This window comes from Diabrotica virgifera, chromosome 10 (genome assembly GCF_917563875.1).
Source record: "Diabrotica virgifera virgifera chromosome 10, PGI_DIABVI_V3a".
Classification (NCBI taxonomy): domain Eukaryota; kingdom Metazoa; phylum Arthropoda; class Insecta; order Coleoptera; family Chrysomelidae; genus Diabrotica; species Diabrotica virgifera.
Window position 1 is genome coordinate 1,241,015 of NC_065452.1, and position 26,095 is coordinate 1,267,109.

The 26,095-nt window shown below is 33.8% G+C and overlaps 2 protein-coding genes across 2 annotated transcripts in view; both read left to right on the forward strand.

The window, feature by feature from the left end:
- LOC114343276 (sphingomyelin phosphodiesterase-like) overlaps positions 1-26,095 on the forward strand; it is a 239,938-nt gene that overhangs the window by 169,920 nt on the left and 43,923 nt on the right. Inside the window, exon 10 of the mRNA XM_050641444.1 lies at positions 15,944-16,044. Within this exon, the coding sequence (XP_050497401.1) occupies positions 15,944-16,044 (101 nt within the window). The remainder of the gene's footprint in view (positions 1-15,943; positions 16,045-26,095) is intronic.
- Positions 17,349-19,208, forward strand: LOC114343275 (uncharacterized). Its single transcript, XM_028294081.2, has 2 exons — positions 17,349-17,433; positions 18,377-19,208. Exons 1-2 carry the CDS (start codon positions 17,355-17,357, stop codon positions 18,628-18,630), a joined length of 333 nt encoding a protein of 110 aa, XP_028149882.2. The 5' UTR covers positions 17,349-17,354; the 3' UTR covers positions 18,631-19,208.

Here is a 26,095-nt window from a genome sequence, read left to right on the forward strand (position 1 = left end):
AGCTCTGAAAGAAATGGGAATACAAAATAAATTAAGAAGATTAATACAAATGACAATGAGTAGAACTGTAGTTAGTATAAAAACTCAAGTAGGCGACACAAAAGAATTTGTCATCAATAAAGGCGTGAGACAAGGAGATTCATTATCAGCAACTCTGTTTAATCTTGCCCTAGAATACATCGTCAGGAAGATCAACAAAGGCACCCTCTGAAAGAGAGAAGGACAAATAATAGCATACGCTGATGATATTGTGCTAATAACAAAAAATATAAAAACAATGGAACGAATGTTAAACGAAATGGTAATAGAAGGAAAAGTAATGGGATTAAAAATAAACCAACAAAAAACCAAAATAATGAGATTTGACAAAAACTTTGAAAAGAGAAAGGTTAGAGTAGGAGAATACACTTTTGAAGAAGTCGAAAAATTTAAGTATTTAGGAATACTAATAACAAACAATGGAGAAAGAGAAACCGAAATCAAAGAAAGGATTCTTACAGCAAAAAAGAGCTTCCATGCAAATAAAAAATTACTTAAAAATAAGTTATTGAGTAAGAAATCAAAAATGAAAGTATACAAAACAATAATTCGACCGACGATAATGTATGCAGCCGAAACTCTTAGCATGACAAAAAAACAAGAGGAAAACCTTAGAATACAAGAAAGAAAAATACTAAGAGCAATACTAGGACCAATAAAAATAAGTGACAATGAATTTAGACAAAGAACGAACCTTGAGCTACTGGAAGAACTTAAGGAGGATATAGTGTGTAAAATAAAACAGCAAAGAGCAAAATGGCTAGGACACATATGGAGATCCGGATCAACTACGACGATATTCTCAATATTGGAATGGACACCAGCTGGCAAAAGAAGACGTGGAAGACCAAGATCTACATGGTTACAAGAAGTAGTAAGTGATCTCAACAAGGCGGGCATACGACATTGGAAAGACAAAACCAGAGACAGGAAAGAGTGGAGAAAAATAACCAAGAAAATTAAATAACGAACATGAGGACTGATCTACCTCAAACCATAGATATATATTCCGATATAACAACGACCTTCGCCGATCTGATTTTATTCGCTGGGATATTATTGGTAGAAAGTAGTCAAGTGTACTGGTTGTAGATACAATAGTCGTTACTCGCTCTGATACGATTGGTACGAAGTAATCAGAGTAATCAAAGTAACGATTTGCCTCTCTGTATAATAATCGTTACTTTCGGTATACGTAAGTAACGAGTACTGTGTAACGAATAGATAGTTTTTCAACATCTCTATTATATACATATTTTGTATACATATTATATTATAATATGTAAGGGTTTTTTCCCTTACTGTACAGGTGGTTCGGGTTCTAAATGAGACATATGTGTACCAAATATTAAAAAAATATAGAAGGTGGTTCTAAAGTTATGAGTCTAGAAAGAAATGGGCAAAATCCATAAAACACCCTGTAACTCTATTATAAAAATCGGTGAGGCAATAAATGTAGTATATCTAGAACCGCTTCCTAATCTCATTATAATCCCATTAAAAGGTATCTTACAAATAGATACGTCACAGTGGCAAAAAACACAGAACAAAAGCTGACAGCCGGTTTACCGCAAGGTTCCGTATTAGGTCCAACACTCTGGAACATATTATATAACAGGGTGTTAGAAATTGACTATGGCAGAGATACTCTAGCTATTGCCTACGCAAATGATTTGGCGATATTAGTGATGACTGACATGAACCGGGAAATCGAAGACAAAGTAAACAGATGCGGCAGAATGGTCAATAGCTGGATGGCTACAAACGATCTGGAACTAGCCGGAAACAAAACGGAAGTGGTCATCTGGAAAGGACCTCGACAAAGACCTGAGTTGAGTTTTCAGATTGGTACTGCAACAATAAGACCTACAAACTGTGCAAAATACCTAGGCATATACATCGACACAAGTCTACGGTTCACGAAACACCTAACAAATGTAGTCCAGAGGGCAGAAGCAAGGACGACAGCCCTACAAAGGATCATGCCGAATATAGGAGGCCCAAGCAGCCAAAACGACGAATGCACCTACAAGTGGTACAATCGATCCTCCTATATGGAACCCCCATTTGGGTAGATGTACTAAAAGTACAGGGATATGATAACAAGAGCGCAGAGTAAACCTCTGTTGAAAGTCACTATTGCATATAAAACTACTTCTACCAAGACCCTGCAGGTGATAGCGGGCGCGTCCCCATTCACCTATTAGCCAAGGAACGCCAATTATTATACGAAAACGGCAATGGTCACGTACCGGAAGTAAGGCAAAGGAGAAGATTGGCAAAGGGAATGGGAGGCAGACCACATAAAACTCCAGTGGACTAAGAGACTGATCCCAGATGTTGAGACGTGGTACGACTGCAAGTTTAAGCGTGTCAATTATTATTTTACACAATTTCTAACAGGACATGGATCCTTTAGATCATTCACTTTCGCAATCGGGAAATCAAACGATTACACGTGTCAAACCTGCCACGTGAGGGAGGATGCGGAACATTGTATTTTTAGATGCAATGTTTTTGCCCGTGAGCAGGGCACCCTGCGAAATAGGCTAGGCGACATTGGACCTGATAATTTTCTGCGAATAGCGACTAGCAGTAATAGCAACTTTGAAACCATTATTGATATTATAACAAAAATAATGAATCGTAAGTCCCTAATGGAAAGGCTGGAGCAAAAGGGCTGAGGTGGGCCATTACAAAAGGTATAAAAATGTAAAAATATAAAAATATATATATATATGTATGTATATGTGTGTATTAATGTATGTGTATATACAAGGTGTCCCAAAAGTAGTGGAACGGTCGAATATTTCGCGAACTAAACATCGGATCGAAAAACTGAAAAATACCTGTTCAATCATTTTCAAAAATCTATCCAATGACACTAAACACCAACCCCCTCTACACCCCCCCGGAGGTGGGGTGGGGGTAACTTTAAAATCTTAAATAGAAACCCCCAGTTTTTCTTGCAGATTTTAATTCGTTACGTAAAAGTAAGCAACTTGTATTCAAGACACTTTTTCGAACTGTGGATAGATGGCGCTATAATTGGGAAAAACGATTTATCCTGATACCATAGGTAAATTATAGAAACGGTCTAATATCTCCCAAAATACACTTTCAAATGAGAAACTAAAAAACAGATTTTTAATCTTTTTCGAAAGCCTTTCGAATAACACCAAACGTGACCCACCAACCCACCCTCTGGGGGAGGGGTGGGGGGTAACTTTAAAATCTTAAATAGCAACCCCCACTTTTTATTACAGATTCGGATCCGTCACGAAAAATTAAGCAACATTTATTCGAAACATTTTTTAGAATGGTTAATAGATGGCGCTTTAATTGGAAAAATACGATTTATTAGCGCCATCTATCAGAAATTTTAAAAAATGTTTCGAATAAATAATGTTGCTTAATTTTTTATGGCGAATCCGAATCTGCAATAAAAAGTGGGGGTTGATATTTAAGATTTTAAAGTTACCCCCACCCCATCTCCAGGGGGTGGGTTGGAGGGTCATGTTTGGTGTTATTCAATAGGTTTTCGAAAAAGATTAAAAATCTGTTTTTTGGTTTCTCATTTGGAAGTTTATTTCGTGAGATATTAGACCGTTTCTATAATTTACCTATGGTATCAGGATAAATTGTTTTTCCCAATTATAGCGCCATCTATCCACAGTTCGAAAAAATGTCTTGAATAAAAGTTGCTTACTTTGACGTAACGAATTAAAATCTGCAAGAAAAACTGGGGTTTCCATTTAAGATTTTAAAGTTACCCCCCACTCCACCTCCGGGGGGTGTAGAGGGGGTTGGTGTTTGGTGTCATTGGATAGATTTTTGAAAATGATTGTACACGTATTTTTCAGTTTTTCGATCCGATGTTTAATTCGCGAAATATTCGACCGTTCCACTACTTTTGGGACACCCTATATACAGGGTGCGCCAAACCTCTGGTCTTCTTTGATTACGGCTAAACTATGAGATATACAAAAAAATGTTTATAACAAAACTAATGTGTATCAAAGAGATCTATAATTTAAAATTATTTTCAATTATACAGGGTGAGTCAGAATGACGGTATGAACCAAAGTTGTGTTTTTTTAAATGGAACACCCTGTATATTAAATCATTTTTGAATATATTATTTAAAAATATGAAAAATTTGTATAAGGTCCTATAGGCCTAAATTTAATAATTTTCGAAATATTTACATTTTTATTGAGAAAAATGGTAATATTTATAGGGTTGTGGATTATGTTTCCAAGGAAATAAAAATTTAGGTGATAGGTCAAAGTTTTTAAAATATAGTGTTATTTTTAAATAATTTAATATTTTTTACTTTTAGCCATAAAATATACAGTGTGATCACTATTTGCAAATACAAAATTTTCTCATTTTTTTTAAATGGGACACCCTGTATATTGGTTTTGCGTTTGGTAGTAAATATTACAACCTTTCTTTTGGTATAAGGTTGTATGTACCTAGCATGTTTCGTTTTGTAGATATTTTAAAAAAACTATAGATTTTACGTTTTTGCGGATTTTTTATTTAAAAATTTTTTTGCAAAAAAATAATTATAATCTGGTTTTAGAAACATACACTAAAATATAAAATATGAAAATAAAAACGTAATTAAAGATTAAAATAAATCGTATGCTAGTACAATTCAATTGAATTTAATAACTTTAAATTATTTTACAAAAAATATTTTACCATATTAATGAATACATAAATTAGTTACTAAATTAAATAAACAACCAAATTTTAAATCAATCGTAGTAATTCTTCTACCGCAGCAACTTTCCTATACCAAATTAATTGTTAGTTATATTGTATTTACGAGTAAGATCAGTTAATAACTTTTTAATTTACCTACATCTTGAGAACGTATAAAGTATGCTTTGAAACAAATGAACGTTATGGAAGTATATTAAGAAGTAAATAGTATCTATGTACCTACTCGTATCACAAAATCTGGTAATAATTTCTAATGGTTTCGCCCAAAACAAATGTTATATCCAAAAATGTTTCGGTTAAAAAATTAAAATTTAAAATAAAAAAAATTGTTACAAAAATTTCAACTACAAAAGTATTCCCAGTTTTTGTGACACCAGTAAATACTATTTATATTAATAAATAATTTGGATGATACATTTAACATTCATTTGTTTCAAAGCATACTTTATAATATTTTTTATATTCTCAAGATGTATGTAAGTAAATTTAAAAGGTAAATTAAAAGTTTAACTAAATACAATTTAATTAACAATTAATTTGGTAGAGGAAAGTTGCTGTAGTAGAAAAATTACTACGGTTGATTTAAAATTTGGTTGTTTATTTAATTTAGTAACTAATTTATGCATTCATTAATATGGTAAAATATTTTTTGTAAAATAATTTAAAGTTATTAAATTCAATTGAATTGTACTAGCATACGATTTATTTTTATCTTTAATTACGTTTTTATCTTCATATTTTATATTTTAGTGTATGTTTCTAAAACCAGATTATAATTATTTTTTTTGCAAAAAAATTTTTAAATAAAAAATCCGCAAACACGTAAAATCTATAGTTTTTTTTAAATATCTACAAAACGAAACATGCTAGGTACATACAACCTTATACCAAAAGAAAGGTTGTAATATTTACTACAAAACGCAAAAGTAATATACAGGGTGTCCCATTTAAAAAAAATGAGAAAATTTTGTATTTGCAAATAGTGATCAAAATATTAAATTGTTTACAAATAACACTATATTTTAAAAACTTTGACCTATCACCCAAATTTTTATTTCCTTGGAAACATAATCCACAACCCTATAAATATTACCATTTTTCTCAATAAAAATGTAAATATTTCGAAAACTATTAACTTTAAACCTATAAGACCTTATACAAATTTTTCATATTTTTAAATAATATATTCAAAAATGATTTAATATACAGGGTGTTCCATTTAAAAAAATAAAACTTTGGTTCATACCGTCGTTCTGACTCACCCTGTATAATTGAAAATAATTTTAAATTATAGACCTCTTTGATACACATTAGTTTTGTTATAAACATTTTTTTGTATATCTCATAGTTTAGCCGTAATCAAAGAAGACCACAGGTATGGCGCACCCTGTATGTATATATGTGTATATGAAATATATATAAAAAAATATATATTTAAAAAAATTATTATGCTGGTCCAATACAGATTTCCAACACCTTAATTCTCTTTTCTAAAGATAATTTTTCTCCCTCTTGAGAGGAATCCCTGATCCAGGACCATAGATACGATAACACTTCTAGCTACGTTTCTCCGCTGCTCTGGTGAAACTGTTGAGCCAGGACCTATTCCACAAGCGTTTGCCGCTTTTAGGCAGGTGCTTTGGGTTCAGTTATTCAAACTTCAGATACAGACTTCCTGCTATGTGCCTGCCGCTTCTAGGCAAGCATAATAGGATTTTTTTAACACGTAAGATATCTTCAGACATCATTTTTAGACTGCACGGAATATCCCCATGTTTCGTTCATCCACTGAACACGTTCAGGGATATTTCGGGTCGGAAGAGGGGGTGGTTTTAGTTGGTAGGCAGCTGGTTATGGGGGGCACGCGGGACACATGGACCATACTCTGGTCTCTGTGCCCTGGCGTGTTCTCCTCTTCTGTCCGAGTCCAACAGTACTAGGGACATCTTCCCTAGTAAGCTAAGAGCGTTCCACCTCAGTCCAAAAAAAAAGTAATCAGTGAGTACGCGTTGACCGTGCGATGGATTTCAACGTAGGTACAGAGCTGTTTATTTAGGCTGTTAAAAACCGCTCAAATGTGTATTAACGGGAAACTTGGCTTGAAAACAAGCAGCTTGCTAGCAGCGTACACGCAATTTAAGCATGCATCGACCCTAAGATGCAACTGCGACAAGCAGTTTAAAAATTGAAAACGCATACTTAGTAGCGTATCATTAGTACGTTGTAGGAATTATATTTGTATAAAAAATAAAAAGCTAAAATTAAAATTAAAAAAAGAATTTGTGTGTACTTTGTACGCACGTAAGAAGTTATACTTCTATTATATAATTTCAACGAAATATTGTTCTGAAGCTATTTTCTTGTAGCATTTTTGTAATTAACTAGTTTTGATGGGAAATAAGCCACAATTTTACTAAAAAAATGATTTTATTAACGTTTCGACGTCCAAATCGGATGCCGTTGTCAAAATACAAAAAATATTAATGAATTAAACAAAAATTTTAAAATAATATTATAAAATATTAATGAATTGCCGATATAAATGAGTCAGATTAAATAAATTATTAGAAGAATTTTTTACTAAGCAACAACATTTTTGTTTAATTCATTAATATTTTTTTTTGTATTTTGACCACGGCATTCGATTTGGACGTCGAAACGTTAATAAAATCATTTTTTTTTTTTAGTAAAATTGTGGCTTATTTCCCATCAAAACTAGTTCATTTCAACGAAATAAATATACTAAACAGTTTATTTGTATTTTATTTAAATATTAAACTAACTTTAATACTTACCTACCACTTTCAAAAATTTTTTATTAAAACAATACCAAAAATTAAAAAAATATATGAATCGTCCGGGATTTAAAGCCGGGACCTCTCGATCTCTGGTCCAATGCTCTACCAACTAAGCTATAATCGCTCTGTGTATGTAACATCTCTGACATAATTACAAATTACGGTGACAAATAGATCAAGTGAAGTATAAAAATGTTATAATAGATATTTTATTATCTTACTCCTGAGGAAGACAAATCCAAAGACACAAAAATTATAATAAAGAATATATTTACTAGAAGCACTAATAGTTTCTCTACTCGAAACTTTACATTATATTAATCTTAATACTCTCTTGTCAGACGTTCAGGATAAGGTAGATCGTTCACATTCAGTTAAATTCAACCGAGTCAATAATAAATTACAACATTTAGTCAACAATAAGATTAGACTTGATCAACAAAAAGCTTCCCATAACAAAAGTTTTTCCAATTTTCGATTCCATCCAAGAATCAAAAATCTCTCAAATGTCCAATTTTCAGATGACGAATTAAAACTCTTAAACCTCGGTCTTAAACACTCCATTCCCACCAATCTATCTATTAGAGATCTTGAGAGTCTTTCCATAGAGACCGACACTGTTATTCAAAATCTTTCCATTTCACTTACACAAAAAACATCAATCAGAAACTCTTGCATCCAAACTATCAACAAATTCAAAACTAAACTTCTCTCTAATAACAATTCTTCTCTTTCCAACATCAATTCCTCTTCTACTTCCACGTCATCTTCATCTTTTCCCAATTTTTCATTTAACAAGTCTAAATCCCTTCTATCCACACTCAAATCTATTAAAAATAAGATCAAAAACCAACACCTCATTTTTAGTAAAGCAGATAAGGGTAACTGCCTTGTTATTTTAGACCAGCAACTATACATCGACAAAGTCACATCTTTCCTAAATAACAATAATTTTAATCTTCTCCCTGTTGATCCTTCAAAATCTTTTGTGTCAAAAATGAAAAACAATCTTAAACAGTTTACTGATTTCTTCTCTGAATATGAAGCACCTTACACCAAAATTCCGTCTAATCCACTCACTCCCAGGTTATACGGTTTACCAAAGATACACAAGGTTGACATTCCCATTCGTCCCGTTGTCAGTTTCATCAATACTCCAGTCTCTATTTTATCTAAATTCATTCTTAACATTATTAAAAATTTTATTAACTTCACCCCACAGTTTAGTGTTTTGAATTCTCGCCAATTAGTTGAAAAACTTCAACTTGTCAATCTTAATCCGAATATCGTCATGCTTTCTTTTGATGTTAGCAATTTATTCACTTCAGTCCCAAAAAATGAATCGATTAGTCTGGTCAACTCGCTTCTTTTAAATAATTCAGTGACCTCCACTACCACTTCGTCTATTATAAACATTCTCAAAATCTGCCTATCTCAAGATTACTTTGTCTTCAACAACAACTTTTATCAACAACCAGATGGTTTAGCAATGGGAAGTTGCTTATCCCCTTTCTTAGCTGATGTCTTTATGGATCATTTAGAATCCAATCATATCACAAAAAATCCAGAGATATTACATTGGTTTCGTTATATAGATGACATTTTAGTCCTCATATCTGGTAACTCCGACTCAGCTCACAACTTACTTCATAAAATCAATCAAATCCATCCTAAAATCACTTTTACCATGGAACTAGAATCTTCTAACTCCATTAACTTCCTGGACATATCTATTACCAGACTATATGACCACTTCAACTTTGGTATCTACCGTAAACCTACACAGACTGATCACGTTATCCATTCCACTTCTAACCATCCTATTTCACATAAACTTTCTGCATTTCGTAGTTTTATACATAGATTAAACTCTATTCCTCTATCTACAACTGAATTTAACAAAGAACTGAACATCATCAAACAAATTGCAGTTAACAATGGTTATGACCCAGACACCATCCATAAACTTCAACAGAAAAGAGAACTTAAGTTACTTCAACAATCCGCTTTCTCATCATCTTCCACAACTACTCCAATTTATGCCTCCTTACCGTTTAATAACTCCAAATTATCTGAAAGAGTCAAACAAATCATTTCTAATTCTTGTGATAACATCAAAATCTCATTTAAAGTCAATAACACCCTCAATAAAAGCTTAACTAACACCAAAGACCATATCCATTACATGAGCCGTAGTGGGGTATACAGACTCTCTTGTTCAGACTGCGATGCTACCTACATTGGTAGAACTTATAGATCTCTTTCTACCCGATCGGCAGAACACAGTAAGAGAGATACCACTTCAGCTTTTTCACACCATTTAAAAGTCAATAAACACGAACTTAAGATTCCTGATGGGGTCCAGTTGTTACACAACATTCAACAAAAAAATACACTCCGTTTAGACTTATACGAGGATTTGGAAATTGTCAAAGACCTAAAGAAAAGTCCCAATTGTGTTAACCGACAAACATCCCTTAACCGCAATTTTGTCCCCATTCACCGTCAATTATTTTCATAATTCCTATTACTTTGTTATACCTTCCCTTTTCCTATCCTATCTGCTATCTTCTTCATCCTATTTACCCACTGTCAACTATCTTCTTCGTTCCCTTACTGGCTCCAAACTCCTTTACACATACTAATCATTACTAACCACATGAACCCTTCTTAATCAAAACCTAATTAATTTACCATACCCCTTTTCTCACTTCTTTCATTTCTTTTCTTCATTCAGTTCAACCCTCATACCCAACTTCTCCAATCTTTCTCTTTCACTCATTTCACCTATGCTTTGACCCTACATCACACTCCTTTGCTTTTTGTCTTTGACCTTTTCCAAATATATTTTATCTCCACATCTAACATTTCATCACTTTATTTCAGTTATCACAGTTAAACTCAGTCATTCTTTAATCAAATTATAACAATATTCATTCTCTTAATTTTGTTTTATTAATTCTATTTTATTCATTACACCTATTGTTTTCTATACTAATTAAATTTTAGTTTGTATCAACTGGGCAACCTATTATCCTACAATTATTTATTATCAATTTTACATATTCACCAGTTTGTCACAAGAATTTTCTCAATTTCATAAAAATTGTTCCATAATAATTGCATTCCTGAATCATACTTTCTACTATCAGATTGACTATATCTTAACTCTAATCTATTTAAGTTTTTTAATTTTCACCTACATCCAAATAATAATTTCCCTTCTACCTATACAACCATCAATACACATACTGTGGACATATAAATTTCTTGATATAATAATATCCCTTTTCAAAATTTAAAACTTCTTCTATATCACCACTTATTTAATTTTATTTCTGTCATTACTACTAATCAGCTCACTTTATCATATTGAAATTTTTTGATCAGGTTTATTTTATTTGATACAGTCAATTTGTAGTTACCTACAGTTAAAATAATTTTTATTTTGTAAAACACATTTTCTTTTAATTTTAAAAAACAATAGATTTAATTAACAGACATTTTCAGATATTAAAATCTTTACCATATCTTCGTCTTGGATCATGACTTTGTTTTTAAATTTCCTTGAAAATCGACTACCTTCTTCCTCAACTGTCAATGTCACATCAAGCGTTTCCTTACATAGCTTTGACACTTAGTAGTCATCGTTGACCGAAGATGGTTGATTGGGTCCTCGGGTAGAGTTTCACCATGTTCCCAGAGGTTTAATCCCTGAACATCGGCGTTTAGCCATTTTAAATTTATTTCAACATAATGTAGATTTATTTATAATCACAACCATTGTTTGGTTCTGGGGCTATTTTGCAAGTATTCAAGTAAGTAATCATAACCACATTTTTTAACTTTCACAATTTCAACCATCTTTTCAATTTTAATAGTGGGATTACTTATTTGATTTTAGATTCACTGATGATGGACCGATAGGTTTGAAAACGTTCTGATGAACTCATTTTATTGAATCCATTGGGATTCTAAAAATTTTTAGTAAATATACCTTTTACATAGAAGTGGTTTTTACTTCATGTTCCAGTTTGACTAATATATTCTTTTAATGACTTATTTGCGCTGATACATACATAACTTGAAAGATTAACAACGAACTACATATATACTGTCTGTGTGCGCATGTGCCCAGAATAATAAAAATTTACTCTCAATCGCTCCTAACTTCAAAAAATGTTACAATATGAGTTAATCCAACAGAAGATATGGAGAGGTACATTTGAGACTAGATATTGGAACTAAATGATGCTGAAGATGAAATTTTGAAACTAGTACTAACACTAGGTAGATAATATAGCGATTGTTAACGTATTCTTTCGAAAAAGAGGTCATCTTTTTCTTTTAAGTAATAGGAAGATAAAGATAGAAGGATAAACATCCTTCTTTATGTTTATGGAGGAGTTTTTTGAAGATTATCTTCCTATATGTTTGGTTACATGTCTTTGATTTTTCCTTTTGGTGCTGCTAATAAGTTTTTGCCACCTCCGCTCAAATAGTTTCACAACTCAAAAAAAAAATAAAAACGGTTTTATTGCACCAACAGTTTAATAAAACTACAAAATCTTATCTCAAAAAGTGTTACGTTTATAGTTCACGTATTTGTCGTTAGATGACACTAGAGTCATTATATGTTGAACCAAAGTCAAGGGTGCACCGAACATAAACAGTGTCACATATCGACTTGTGCAAGGCATTTGTCCATCTAAGATGTGTATAAAGCGTCGTTTGTCGAGTTAAGACAGTATAGGTGACTACTTTATTGAAAAAAATCTGCGTATGTGCTCAAATAAAGTGACACATTTATCAAAAAACAAGTAAAATCCTTTATAAAAGGTATATTTATTAAAATTCCACAAAAGGGCTACATCACAGAACTAGTTTTGATCGGATGACCGATCATCATCAGTGCTAACCTAAAATACGTATAACCTGATAAGTTATTGCAAAGTTTTTGAAAGTTTGACTACGGTTTTAAAAAAGTTATAGGATCACTACACTGTGATAAATAATCAAAATATAAATAATAAAAATAATAATGATAAAATTGGAATATCTGGGACATATTACACGTGGAGAGAGATACAACTTGCTCCAACTCATTATGCAGGGAAAGATTCAAGGAAAAAGAAGCATAGGGAGACGCAGAATATCGTGGCTGCGCAACCTGAGAGAATGGTACAGATTACAGATGTAGATCAAACGAACTTTTCAGAGCAGCCGTCTCTAAGGTCCGAATAGCTATGATGATTGCCGACCTCCGTCGCGGAGATGGCACTTGAAGAAGAAAATAAATAATCAATTAAAGTAAAGTTAAACTTAAAATATTATGTTATAGTTATGTGTTTAGAGTAGCTGTATTAAAATGCAGTCAGGTATGTTTGTCAATTATGGAGGTAGGCAAACCAGATTACATCTACCTCCATCATTGACAAACATACCTGACTGCATTTTAATACAGCTACTCTAAACACATAACTATAACATCCAGTTTAATTTTACTTTAATCAATTATTTATAACAGTGAAGTGATTGTCGTTACTGTTTTCAATTTTAACAAGCTTTAGACCAGAGGCTACATAACTAGCAAGTAAATATTTCAACTTCCTGTGGAACTGTCATTTCTGTCACGTCATTATTCAGGATTTCCGTTATCATTCGACACTTGCCATCATCTATTGATATCAACATATGTTGTAATTGTTATATAATTGTAATTGATATATCAACATGTGAACAAGTCAATTTGGGCTCAAATGGTACCTCGAGCAGAATATATGGGATATTTTGTACTTCCATGTTCAAGTTCACGAATATAATCTATGTTTCCATGAATGATCAATTTTAAAGGATGGTTTCTACCCGTATATTTTTGTATTTTGGTGGTTAGCATGTCAGCATCGTGTGAGTACAACCTACAACTTTTTTAAAATCGAAAATTTCAAAAACCTTGCATAAACTTATCAGGTTATACGTATTTTAGGTCAGCACGTATGATCGGCCATCCGGTCAAAATCTAGTTCTGTGATGTAGCCCTTTTTAGGGAATTTTAATAAATATACCTTTTATAAAGGATTTTACTTGTTTTTTATAATATATGGTATACAGCCAACTACAGGAAAACTTTTTCCTCGTGGATTTTTACACATGTATCATATTTTTCTTTCTTTTTGTAGAATTTTTTGTTTATTGTTAATACTTGTATTTAAAGTTACATTATTAAAAAGTATAAGTCTGTTAACCAGATAATAATAATGATATGATATTCAATACTACAAGAGCCACTTTTGATAAATAATATTTCGTAAATTTTTGAAGTTATACTTCTTTAGGCGCGATTGAGAGTAAAATTTTTCATAAATCTGCACGCGTGCGCACACAGACAGTATGACGTTTAGTTGCTAATCTTTCAAATTATGTATCAGCGCAAATAAGCCATTAAAATAATGTATTACTTAGTGTTTTTTAGTAAATGTATTATTTATTATAATTTTTGTGTCTTTGAATTTGTCTTCCTTGGGCGTAAAATAATAATATATCTATTTTATATTTCACTTGTCACCGTTATGTGTAATTATGTATATCCGAAACGTCAATAACACGTGCCTTGATAGCCTGATTGGTAGAGCATTGGACCAGGGATCGAGAGATCGCGAGATAGCGGGTTCAAATCCCGGACGATTCATATTTTTTTTTAATTTTTGGCATTGTTAAGTTTTGGTTAATTTTTGGTAATTATTGTTAATTTTTTGTATTGTAACTGTTAAGTATATTTATTTCGTTGAAATTATATAATAGAAGTATGTATAACTTCTTACGTGCGTACATAAGTACACACATATTCTTTTTTCCTTGTTTTATCTGTATAGTGTCACAACTAAAAAAAAAAATATTTTTTAAAATATTTTTAGCAGAATTAATACACTATTTTGTAGAGCTTCAAAAATTTTTGTAACTAAAATAATTATACTAATTTTAACAGTCTTTAAATTAAACCCGGAAAAGTTCTAGCACAAATTTTAAACGTCGTTTTCTCGATACAGTGGAACCTCGATAACTCGGATTAATAGGGACCGCGGCCGATCCGGGTTATCGAAAATCCGGGTTAGCCGGAGAGCAAGGTAAAAATTAATAAAATACGGTATACTTATAGATAAAGTCCGTTATAATTAAAATAACATGAAATATATATGCACAGTACACATCTAACTTACCTATATAGTTGTATAGAGTTTAGTATAGACAATATAGAGTATTGTTCATTTCTAGGTAAAAAAAACTCAGTCAGTTTCGGTTGTGTCAATTTTGTCTGGTCTGCCATCGGAACGATGTTATGTAATTTAAGAACAGTGACTCTTTCATTGTTTAAAAGACCATTGTTTAAAAAACAATTTTTAAAAGACAGTTGAAAATAAATAAAGGAATAACAGGTACCTGTTGTTTTTGATGGCCGGAGATAATACACGTCGCTTTGCCGCGTGCCATGAGTCATTTTTACTATAGTATAGTTCAAATTACACAAATACCCATTATCTCTCAAATATTATATTATGGTAGAAGGGAAGTTTTATCAATGAAACTCGATATTTTTAAGACATTCCAGAAGCGGCTACAGATAAAATGTTTTAACATAATAAATACATACATTTTTATTGTTGAAATGTTTGTCTGATGAAAATCGGTCCGGGTTAGCCGGACTTCCGGGTTATCGGGGGCCGACTTATCGAGGTTCCACTGTACTTTGTTCCACTGTTTTTTTGACTTATGATACTTTTTGAGTGGAGGTGCGATATATTTTGGTCTGTTACGTATATTATCTTCGTTAATTCAGCTTGCAGTACTTTGATCTTGTTTTCTGTTTCCAAAGTCGTAATAAATAAATCTTTCTATTTTTCTGTATTCTTGTGTTAAACGCCGTTGGTTCTGAATCTGTGAATCTGGTGAATCTGTCTCACTTTTAATTCTATTTCCTTCATATTTATTGTCTTTTATAGATCTTTTCTCAACAATACTTAAATTTTTCTTCTTCAGATGCCGTGGCCGTATTCAGACGTTGACCGTCAGTCATCATGTTTACAAGTTCCTGAAATTTCTCTCTTATCGGCTGCTGCGCGAAATAATTATTCTTCTTATCTACCGTGCAACCACACCGTTGTCTAATATTACGCAACCATGAAAGTTTCTTTCGATATAAACCAATACTTTTATTGGTTTATCTTTATTACAGTAAAATATATCATCTATTATCTGTATCATCTAATTCAAGTCTATCTTCTGGGTATTTCCGGAGTTTTTATAACTTTTTTTATTTTGTATTTTTTGGTAACATTATTGCATATCGATATTAAGTTTAATCTTTGTCTCTTTAGGTGGCTTGTAGTAAACAGTACTGATCCGGCTCAAGAGTTACAGTGGCTAATTTACGAACTGCAAAATTCTGAAGCAAATAATGAAAAAGTACATATAATTGGTAAGTAAAACCAAACTAATAACAATGTATACTGCGTATATATTCATATACAGTGTGTATAATCTTCGGGCTCAGCTGGAGATCTATCGCCTTTTAGTTAAATACCAAATCCAAGTAGATAATTTATTTATGCAAACTGACGCTAGGTTTCCCCCGGGAATGATACTCTTCGTATGAAATTTAAACTGAGACTTCTATGATGATGCTACATGCTGAATGTATGAGGTGAATCGAAGGAATATATTTAAAGGCACATCTTGCCTCGTTGAGTTGACTCTAGCGAATGAATCTAATGTATGCTATTTCTTAGCTGCAGGATAAATTGGGTCATAGCCCACACGACTTTCAAACAAAGGTTTTTATTTAGTCAGCAAAATTAACGTCCATTGCCAAAAATATTGTTTATGATTTGCAATAATTAAACTAATTAAATAGCCCGCACATGTTTGCAATATAATAACAATTGCGTTCATGTGATATACGGGGTGATTAATATATACTGTTTAATATCGGATATGAATGATGAATATTTGAGATTAAATACAGTGTGACCCATTTAGCTCGAAAACATATCTATAAAATTTGAAGTTGGTTACCTATTTTAACCAATTTCTTTTTCAAATATTGTGCAATAAAAGGTCTATATTAGGACATAATAAAATGGTTATTCGAATATTCAGAGTACACTACGATACTCTTTGTTAGTCAAAAATGGAGAATCTATATTAGCAATTTTTTTATTAAAAAAATCCTATCCCATTTGATTCCTACCCCGATAACACAATGAAGCGCTATAGAGGCTTCAAATCAGCAGAATGCTTGTCATGTGGAAGCCCTGGGTACAAAAACTCTCGCATGATCTGTATGCAGGAACCTCCGAACTATGCAGGATAGCGTGAGGCTGTTCGATGGCGATCCGACTCGTTTCAATCAAACAAGTGGATCAGCACATACTTGTCGCGACCTGCTGGCGATCAAAGGAATGTGTGCAGCGTTCTGACGGCGATCGCAGCGATATAATTAGTTTAGCGTTCAGAACGCAGCAGGTTATATTTAAGCGGAAAACATACCAACGCGATCTCGACGCGATGGCGTTCACTCGATACGACTCGTCTCAAACAATCAAGTGGATCCGCACATACTTGTGGCGATCTGTTGGTGATCAAAGGAATTTGTGCAGCGATCTGACGGCGATCGCGGCGATATAATTAGTTAGCGTTCAGAACTCAGCAGTGGTACAACGTTTCAAATAAAATGGATATCGAAAAACTTATTGAAATTGTAAAAAAACATAATATATATTGTTCGACATGTCCCACCCAGATTATAAGAACGTGCGTATTAAAAATAAAATTTGGGATCAGATTGGAAATGAATTAAATATAAAAGGTAAGTACTGTTTTTTATTTGTTTGGAATTATAAATTACTAAAATAAGTAACAACCGTCAACCGCCAGATTATCAACTACTGGTAAAGGAATATTAGAGTTTTCTTGTAAATGCAAAAATTTCTCGTCAGTGTTTCTGCAAATTGTGCAATACGCATGCTGCCTTCACAAGTTTTGTAGCTGTTTGAGCTTTATCTTCTAATGGTCTAAAAAATAGACGCCATTTATGTGCCAATATTCCAAAGGCATTTTCCACTACGCGTCGGGCTCTGCATATATGATAATTAAATCCCTCCTTGCTGTTGTCATTTCGTGCCTGTCTATAAGGAAATGGCCTCATTAAGTAAGGGCTTAGTGTAAAAGCTTCATCGCCAATTAATACACATGGAATCTCATCATTTTCATCAGCTAATGGTCTGTTAGGTGGTATATTCATGGTTTCATTTGCAAATTTTCTGCTCATAGCCGATGTCTCAAAAATACCACCGTCACTATTTTTACCATAACCACCTACATCTATACAAATAAATTTATATTCTGGGTCAACAATTGCATAAGAACTATGGAAAAAAATTTTAAATAGGAAAAGTAATTTGATCCACTCTTCTGCGTCATCTGATGGTCACGTGTTTGCCATCTATGCTTCCTAAACAATTGGGGAACAAGCCTTGGATTAATTTTTCCCATATTTCTTCTGTTGGCTCTGGCATATAAATCGGTTGTAACCGGTTTCATATAGCGCCAGATGTTTAAAACCACAATAGTTGCAACGGTTGAAAATCCTAACCGAAAGCTGTGCCCAATCGTTTTGTATGAATCACCGGTAGTTAAAAATCTAAAGCAAAATTTTTTTTTTAATTCTATCACGTTTTGTTTATCAAAATTTTTTTAAATTTACTACCGAAGGATATTTTTAATTAATCACCTATTTTAATTTTTTACAGGTGAAGATCTGAAGAAACGCTGGAAGAATTTTAGAGACTGCTATGCAAAATACCTCCGTTCTGAAAAGTCTAGAACTGGACAACAGGCGAAGACTACTAGCCTCTACAAATCCTGGTCTTGGGCACAACATATGGAAGCTTTCCGACCCTTCCTGCAGTTTGCTCAGAGTCCAATGTCTCAGATCCCGGGCTTTCAGAATCACTGGAACTACTTAATGAAGAAGAAGTCACTACGCAGAACGAGGCTTCTCTAACGGAAGAAAACTTATCGATTGAGATGATCCATGAGCAAGACAAAAAATAGAAAAGTTACGTACCAAAAGAAAACTTTCGCAAGACATTAAATACTCTTCAGTTGATAAAGTTATATATTTTTTAAATAAACGGCACAGTAATTGTGAGGAAAGTGCTGACGAAATAGATCTAGTATTTCGGGGTTACGCAGCGAGCATTAAAAAACTATCATCACAACGTCAGACGCTCATCAAATATCAGATAGCTAAATTAATAATAGAAGAGGAGTTATCTCAGCAAGCAGAAATGCGACCAGGAACAAGTAATTCCTTCAGCTCATCTCCTTTATCCTCCAATTTACCTCTTCATTCACCAAACGACGAACAAAATGTTTACAATGAAAGACAAGAGATTCTAGTAACAGCCATTCTTCTGCACAATGGTATGAGAATTTTGCTCGCAGAATTACAAAAATATAAATATCTTTATTTTTATATAAGTTTTCTTGTAAAAATGATTTTCTCTCCTTCTCGATTTGATATATTCGAATAATTTGTTTAACGTATTTTGTATGAATAAATAAAAAATATGCTTACTATCTACATATTATTAATCATTGACACTATATACATTGATTTGCAACGAAAAAGCATGCAGAATTTTGTAGTACCTTAAAGTAACAGCTAGTCGTTCTGTGGCATCAACTGGTTCCCTAAAATTTTTTGTTGTTTGGTGATGTCATTTTTTATCAAATCTAAAATTTCATCAAAACTTTCAAAATTCACTCTGTAATATGTATTGAAACGGTTCTCATCTCTGCGAAGTTCCGGGTACAATTTATGAAATTCTCCTTGTTGCTTCCGCTTCAGGTTAATATGTACCCAAACATCTCTTCTTTTTCTGCAAAATAAACTACCTAAATAACTGCCTATTTAAATGGAAAAAAATAGAACGCCCTCGGATAGGACTTTTCAACGATTCTCATTTGTTTCGAGCTTCTGTCAAATGACGTATAATCCGTGTATAATATTAATATACGACATATGACAGAAGCTCGAAACAAATGAGAATTGTTGAAAAGCCCTATACTTTTTATTAAATTTCTTTCTTTTTCGGAATTGATAATGTTACATACCTTCGAATTTGATTGAATTGCCTTTCTTCATCCAACAATACTGCAACAAGCAATGCTTCTTTTTCTTGTAAATCTCACATTGTATGTACTATAATATATTTCCAACTGTATTATTGAATAATTTTATACTAATGAAATCGCGGGTCGCTATGCCACCGATGCATGTGTTCGCTGTCTACAGAAACCGAGATCGCCATCGCGATCGTGGACGCGATCGCGATCGTGGTCGCTTAGATGTGTTCTCCGCTTTATATAGCCGCGATCGCAGTCAGAACACTGCACGAATTCCTTTTATCGCCAACAGATTGCGACAAGTATGTCATGCTGATTCACTTGATTGCTTCAGACGAGTTGAATCGCGATCGCCATCATGAACGTCATCGCGTCGTTATCGCTCCGGTGTGTTTTGCGCTTTATCGTTGGTCGCGACAATGCAAATATCTAAAAATGTATTGAAATTGTAAAATAATATGATATATTTTTCGACCAGTCCCACCCAGATTATAAGAACATACGTATTAGAAATAAATGTTTCATCAAAACTTTTTAAATTCATTCTAAAATATGTATAGAAACCGTCTGTACATCTCTGCGAAGTTCTGGGAACAATTTATGAAATTCTCCTTACTGCTTGTACCTCAGGGCAATGTCATATACCTACCCAAGCATCTCTTCTTTTTCTGAAAAATGTCTTCATTTGTAAATGGAAAAATAGAATGCCCACGCATACCTTTTATTAAATTTCTTTCTTTATCCGAATTAATTTCGAATAATGAAGGTTATATGTCTTCAAATTAGATTTAACTTCCTTTTTCGCCCAACAATACTGTAACAAGCAGTGCTTCTTCTTCTTGTAAATCGCACATTTTATTTCTTCGCAATATTTCCAACTGTATTATTTATTTATACAAATGAAATCGCAGGTCGCTATCGCTCCGATGTGTTCCCTTTCTACAGAAACCGAGATCGCCATCGCGATCGTGGACGCGATCGCGATCGTGGTCGCTTAGATGTAAAATAAATAAACAAAATCAAACAACAAATAAAAATATTAAAAAATAACACATCAATAAAATTGAATGGAACTTAATAAAACTAAAAGTAACAAATAAATTTAAAAAACCATAATAAAAATATGTAGCCAAAATTATTAGGCATTTGCTTCTTCTTCTTCGCCCTGTTTGCATCAACTCCTGGACAAAGTCCTCCTAATGAGTTCTCCATTCTTCTCTGTTTTGTGCTATTCGGTGTCAGTTTTACCCCATTTTTGCTTTGATTTGTCTAGTCATTATTTTGTGGTCTTATTCTTGTTCTTATTACCTTGTCTCTAGTGAATTTCGAGTGAATCCATGCAGCTTCTGTCCTTCATCATCTGTTGGGTTTCTGTCTTTAATGTATTATTATTTTTCGGTTTCGGCGTCGTATGAGTTTTTCGATCACATTGATTATACTCGTTCTTATCGTTTCATCCAAATCATTAACGTCTTTTTCTGTTAATTGTTCTATTGACTTTAGATTAGACTCAAGATTTTTCTGATAATTGGTACTGTTTTGCATAAGTTATTTAGTTGTTAGGGTTCTTTTTTGCAAGATCAATTTGTTTCCATCTAATTTTTTATTAATTACTATTTTTGCTCTTATTAATCTATGGTCACTTCCGAGACTGAATCTATTGCGTGCTGATACATCTTTAACTATATATTTCTGGTTGACTAATAGTTGTCACCTAAACTTTGCCATGTAAGGTTCTACCTAAAATTTCCCAACCAATATGGTTGATGTCATGTGATGCCAGGGGTTAATCTGGAAATATTTTTAACATCTTTTAAAATCAGATTATATAATGTAACCCTAACTGTTTAAAATCAATTTAAGGGTTTTTACCCGTACATTTTGGTGGCTTAAAGCATGTAAACCTGTGATAACACTGATGATAGAATATTGATTCCGAAAACGTTTTGTTGTGATACAGCCCTTTTTAGGGATTTTAAATATACCTTTTACAAAATAAGGTTTTTATTTTTTGTGATTTATGGTATACAGCCAGTACAGGAATTTTTTCCTTGTGATATTTTTAATATATAATAGATTCCGTTTTTTGTTTTCCCGCCTGGGGTTATCCAGGTCCACCTTCTATTTTTACCTCCCTTACTTTGGCGTTAAAATCTCCCATGATTATGTATTTTGAAATCAGCTCTTTCTTTCATTGCTCTGGAAATATCTACATAGAATTTCTCTATTTATTCATCTGTTCATTGGTCAGTGGGAGCCGGGAGCGTATACTTGAACTATTTGGATGCTGTACCTTTCTGGTTTCTGGCATGGTATAAATATGTTGCTTTCGGTGTTTTAATGAGTTTTGCCTCCCCCAGATTCCATGACCTCCTTAAAGGTGTGGGATTGAGCACCCACTTGGGGACTAGATCCTGTAACTTTAAATCTCATTTATGGTGAGTTGGCCATAACTCGCCACGCTGGCAAAACTGGTTGGCAAGTGTGAGGGAGATATAAGGAAAGAATTTGTGGTTTGGGTAGGATAATACTGGGGTTTAGGCCTGGTTTCCTCTAATTAGGGATTGGAGGAAAGACCAGAAGATCGCGTAGGCAGGGACGCTACCTACCTGAAGTAAGTCTACCCTATTATCAGAGGATAAGTTTAGCATATGAACAACAGGGTTTTCGTACTGAAAGATCGTGTACAGATGCAATATTCGCCATAAAGCAAATTACTGAGAAATCACTAGAGTATAATTGACCAGCATTTCTATGTCTGATTAACTTACAGAACTTATTTAACAGAGTGAGACTCAAAGATGTAATCCATCTTCTGTATAATAGAGAAGTTCCGCTAGATATCATAAAAACTATTGAAAAATCTACCAAAATAACAAAATGGAAGTCAGAATAGATCGACATCTTATAGAATCTATAAACATAGGTAGCGGAATACGACAGAGGGACTCGTTGAACACTATGCTCTTCAATTTAATCATAGATGACATCATCAAAAGCGTCAGCAAAGGAATAGGATACAGAATGGGAAACAAAGAAGTAAAAATACTCTGTTACGCAGACGACGCAATACTGACAGCCCAAGATTAAGATAGTCTGCAAAGATTAGTCTACAGTTTTAACATAAGAGCAAAAGAATTCAATATAACAATTTCATCTCGGAAAACTAAAACAATAGTAACCAGTAGAGAACCAATCAGATGTAAAATAGAAATTAATGGCATCAGTATTGAACAAGTAATGTAAATAAAATACCTTGGAATTACACTGTCAAGCTACGGAGACCTGGATAAAAAAGTGAGAAATCAAGTACAAAAAGCAAATAGACTGGCAAGATGCCTTAATAACACTATATGGCGAAACCGAAATATTAACACTGAGATGAAGTCAGGAATTTATAAAGCCAGTGTAAGACCAATAATGACATAGGCATCAGAAACTAGACCTGATACAGCCACAACATAAAGACTACTAGAAACGGCAGAAATGAGAGTACTGAGAAGAATTACAGAAATACGCCGAGAGACCGAAAGAGGAGTGAAGACATTAGGAGAAAATGTAACGTACAGTGTATCAACGAATGGATACTAAATAGAAAAAAAATGGAATAACCACATAAGCAGAATGGGAGAGACACGAGTGGCCAAAATAGCAAGAGATAAATCACCAATCGGTTGGCGCCGTACGAGGGAGACCACGACGTAGATGAAGAAGTGGAAGTAAACCAAGTTCGAGAAATACCTAACCTCACGTTTGAGGAGTTCATGGGGGTCTATGAAGGTACCGGTAAAGCGAGACATGGTGTTACCACTGAAGAAAAGCGAGATCTGCCCGCACTTCCCGATGACTATTCACTGGCCCATACCATCCCGGCCAGTATCAAAGACGCACGAGGGTTGGCATCTGCCTTTCGAAGGAAGCTTGGTCGAGTTGCAGAACTTCAATGCCAACTGCCAGCTCCTGGCAAAGCATTGAAACTCCAAGATGCATCACGTTACCTATTCTATCTGGTAACAAAAGACACTGTCCATGACCAACCTACCTACCAAGATGTATGGGATGCATTATTTCAATTGAGAGAGCACGTGTTTGAGTCCGACGTGCAAAAGTTACCCATGCCAAAGTTAGAATGCCGCCAATTAAACTGGAGAGTTATCCGAAATATGGTAGAAGAAATTTTTAAAGACGCCGAGGTCCAGGTGTTAGTCTGTTGCAATCCGCATAGTTACTGGTGCGGAGCGAAGACCGTCCCCTGCCACTTTTATACAACTGGGAGTTGTAAAAGAGGGTCCAGTTGCAGATACCAGCATCCAGTTCGAGTCCCGACAAGGTTCCAGGAGGAACCATCTTTTGAGGAGGGGGCAATGTCACGGTCCCAGGCCGGCCCTGTCAACGCCAGAACTTTCTGGCGACGAACTGTCTGAGGGCGAGAGGAAACTTGTTTACCATCTAGAAGGCCATCGAATACACCTCTTTTATTGCTCTGTAAATAATACTTACCTTTCGATTTTTCTGGAAATCAGTAGATTAATTTTATAACTATATAAAGAGACATTTTTGGAATTAGAGTTTAGTCATAAATTTGTAGCCGTCGCGAAATAAATTGTAAATAAATTATAATAAAGCCGTGGTTATTTTGTAACGTATAAAATTAGTGTAGTATTTTCTAACAAATTAATTAATGTTAAGTGTTTATCGTAGTTTGTCAAATTAAAGGTGCAAATTCATTGTTTTTCATTTGTTTAGTTGTAAGCTACTAAAAATAAATAAAGTCAACTAAAATTAAACTTAGTGCCTAAAAAAACATAAATAATAAAATAGTTAAGTCAACCGCGTAAAAAGTCAGTTTTATAACAATAATATTATCATCTTCCAAAAACATTAAAACAACTATTAGGAGAACCTAAGCAGCGAATTTGGTATTTCTCAAATCTTTAATAATTTTAATTGATAATTTAATAATGATATTTTAATTTAAATCTTTAAATCTATTTGTATAATTAGGCGAGGAAAAGAAGCATTACGCCTAGGAATTTTGTGCAGTAAGATGAATCGTCATGTAACTTTTTGCATTCGATTCAGGAGAGGGAGAGGAAAGTTTGTGAACTAAATTGATCTCCGGCAGATGTAAATTTCAATAAGAAAAATGCCTTCAAAGTGCATCTCGAAGAGATGGAAAATGAAAAATTTATAACTGAGGAAATACTGACGGACATGAGTTCAACTTTTATACTCGGGGGTTTTGGAGGTCGTTGAACACGAATTTCATCTCATGGACTCCAAGGTACATGGTACCCAGGGTGGAAATCGTCGCCTGGAGTTTTATGTTATAATCAAAATCAATCAATAACCATTACTCGGGGGGTTTTTGTGGTCGCTGTCGCTGAGCACGGATTTCATGACGGCAATGGTCTCCGTGGTTCCTGGTGCACAAAGTGGAACTCGTCGCCTGGAGTTTTATGTTATAATCATTCAAAATCAGTCAATAACCATTGCTCGTGGGGTTTTGGTGGTCGCTGAGAACGAATTCCATGACGGCGATGGCCACCGAGATACCTGGTGCCCATGGTGGAACTCGTCGCCTGGAGTTTTCTATAATAATCATTCAAAATTAGTCAATATCCATTACTCTGGTGCTTTTGGGGGTCGCTGAGCACGAATTTCATGTCTGCGATGGTTTTCAAATTACCTGGTGTCCGTTGTGGAATTCGTCGCCTGGAGCTTTATGTTATAATCATTCAAAATCAGTCAATAACCATTTCTCGGGTGTTTTGGGGGTCGCTGAATATGAATTTTTCATTAGTAAACCATGTACCTCAGAGACCATCGTCGTCATGAAATTCGTGCTCAACGACCAGCAAAACCCCCCGAGTAATGGTTATTGACTGATTTTGAATGATTATAACATAAAATTCCAGGCGACGAGTTCCTCACTGGACATCAGGTACCTGGAAGACCATCGCCGTCATGAAATTAGTGCTCAACAACCACGAAAACCCACCGAGTAATGATTATTGGCAGATTTTGAATGATTATAACATTAAACTCCAGGCGAGTCCACCCCTGGGCACCAGGTATCTTGGAGTTCATCGCCGAGATGAAATTCGTGTTCAACGACCTCAAAAACCCTCGCGTATAAAAATTGATCTCATTTCCGTTAGTATTTCTTGAGATACATTTTTCATTTTCCATCTCTTCGAGATGCACTTTGAATGCATTTTTCTTATCGAAATTTTCATCTGGCGAAGATCAATTTAGTTAACAAACTTTCCTAACACTCTCCTGAATCGAATGCAAAAAGTTGCATGACGATTCATCTTACTGCACAAAATTCCTAG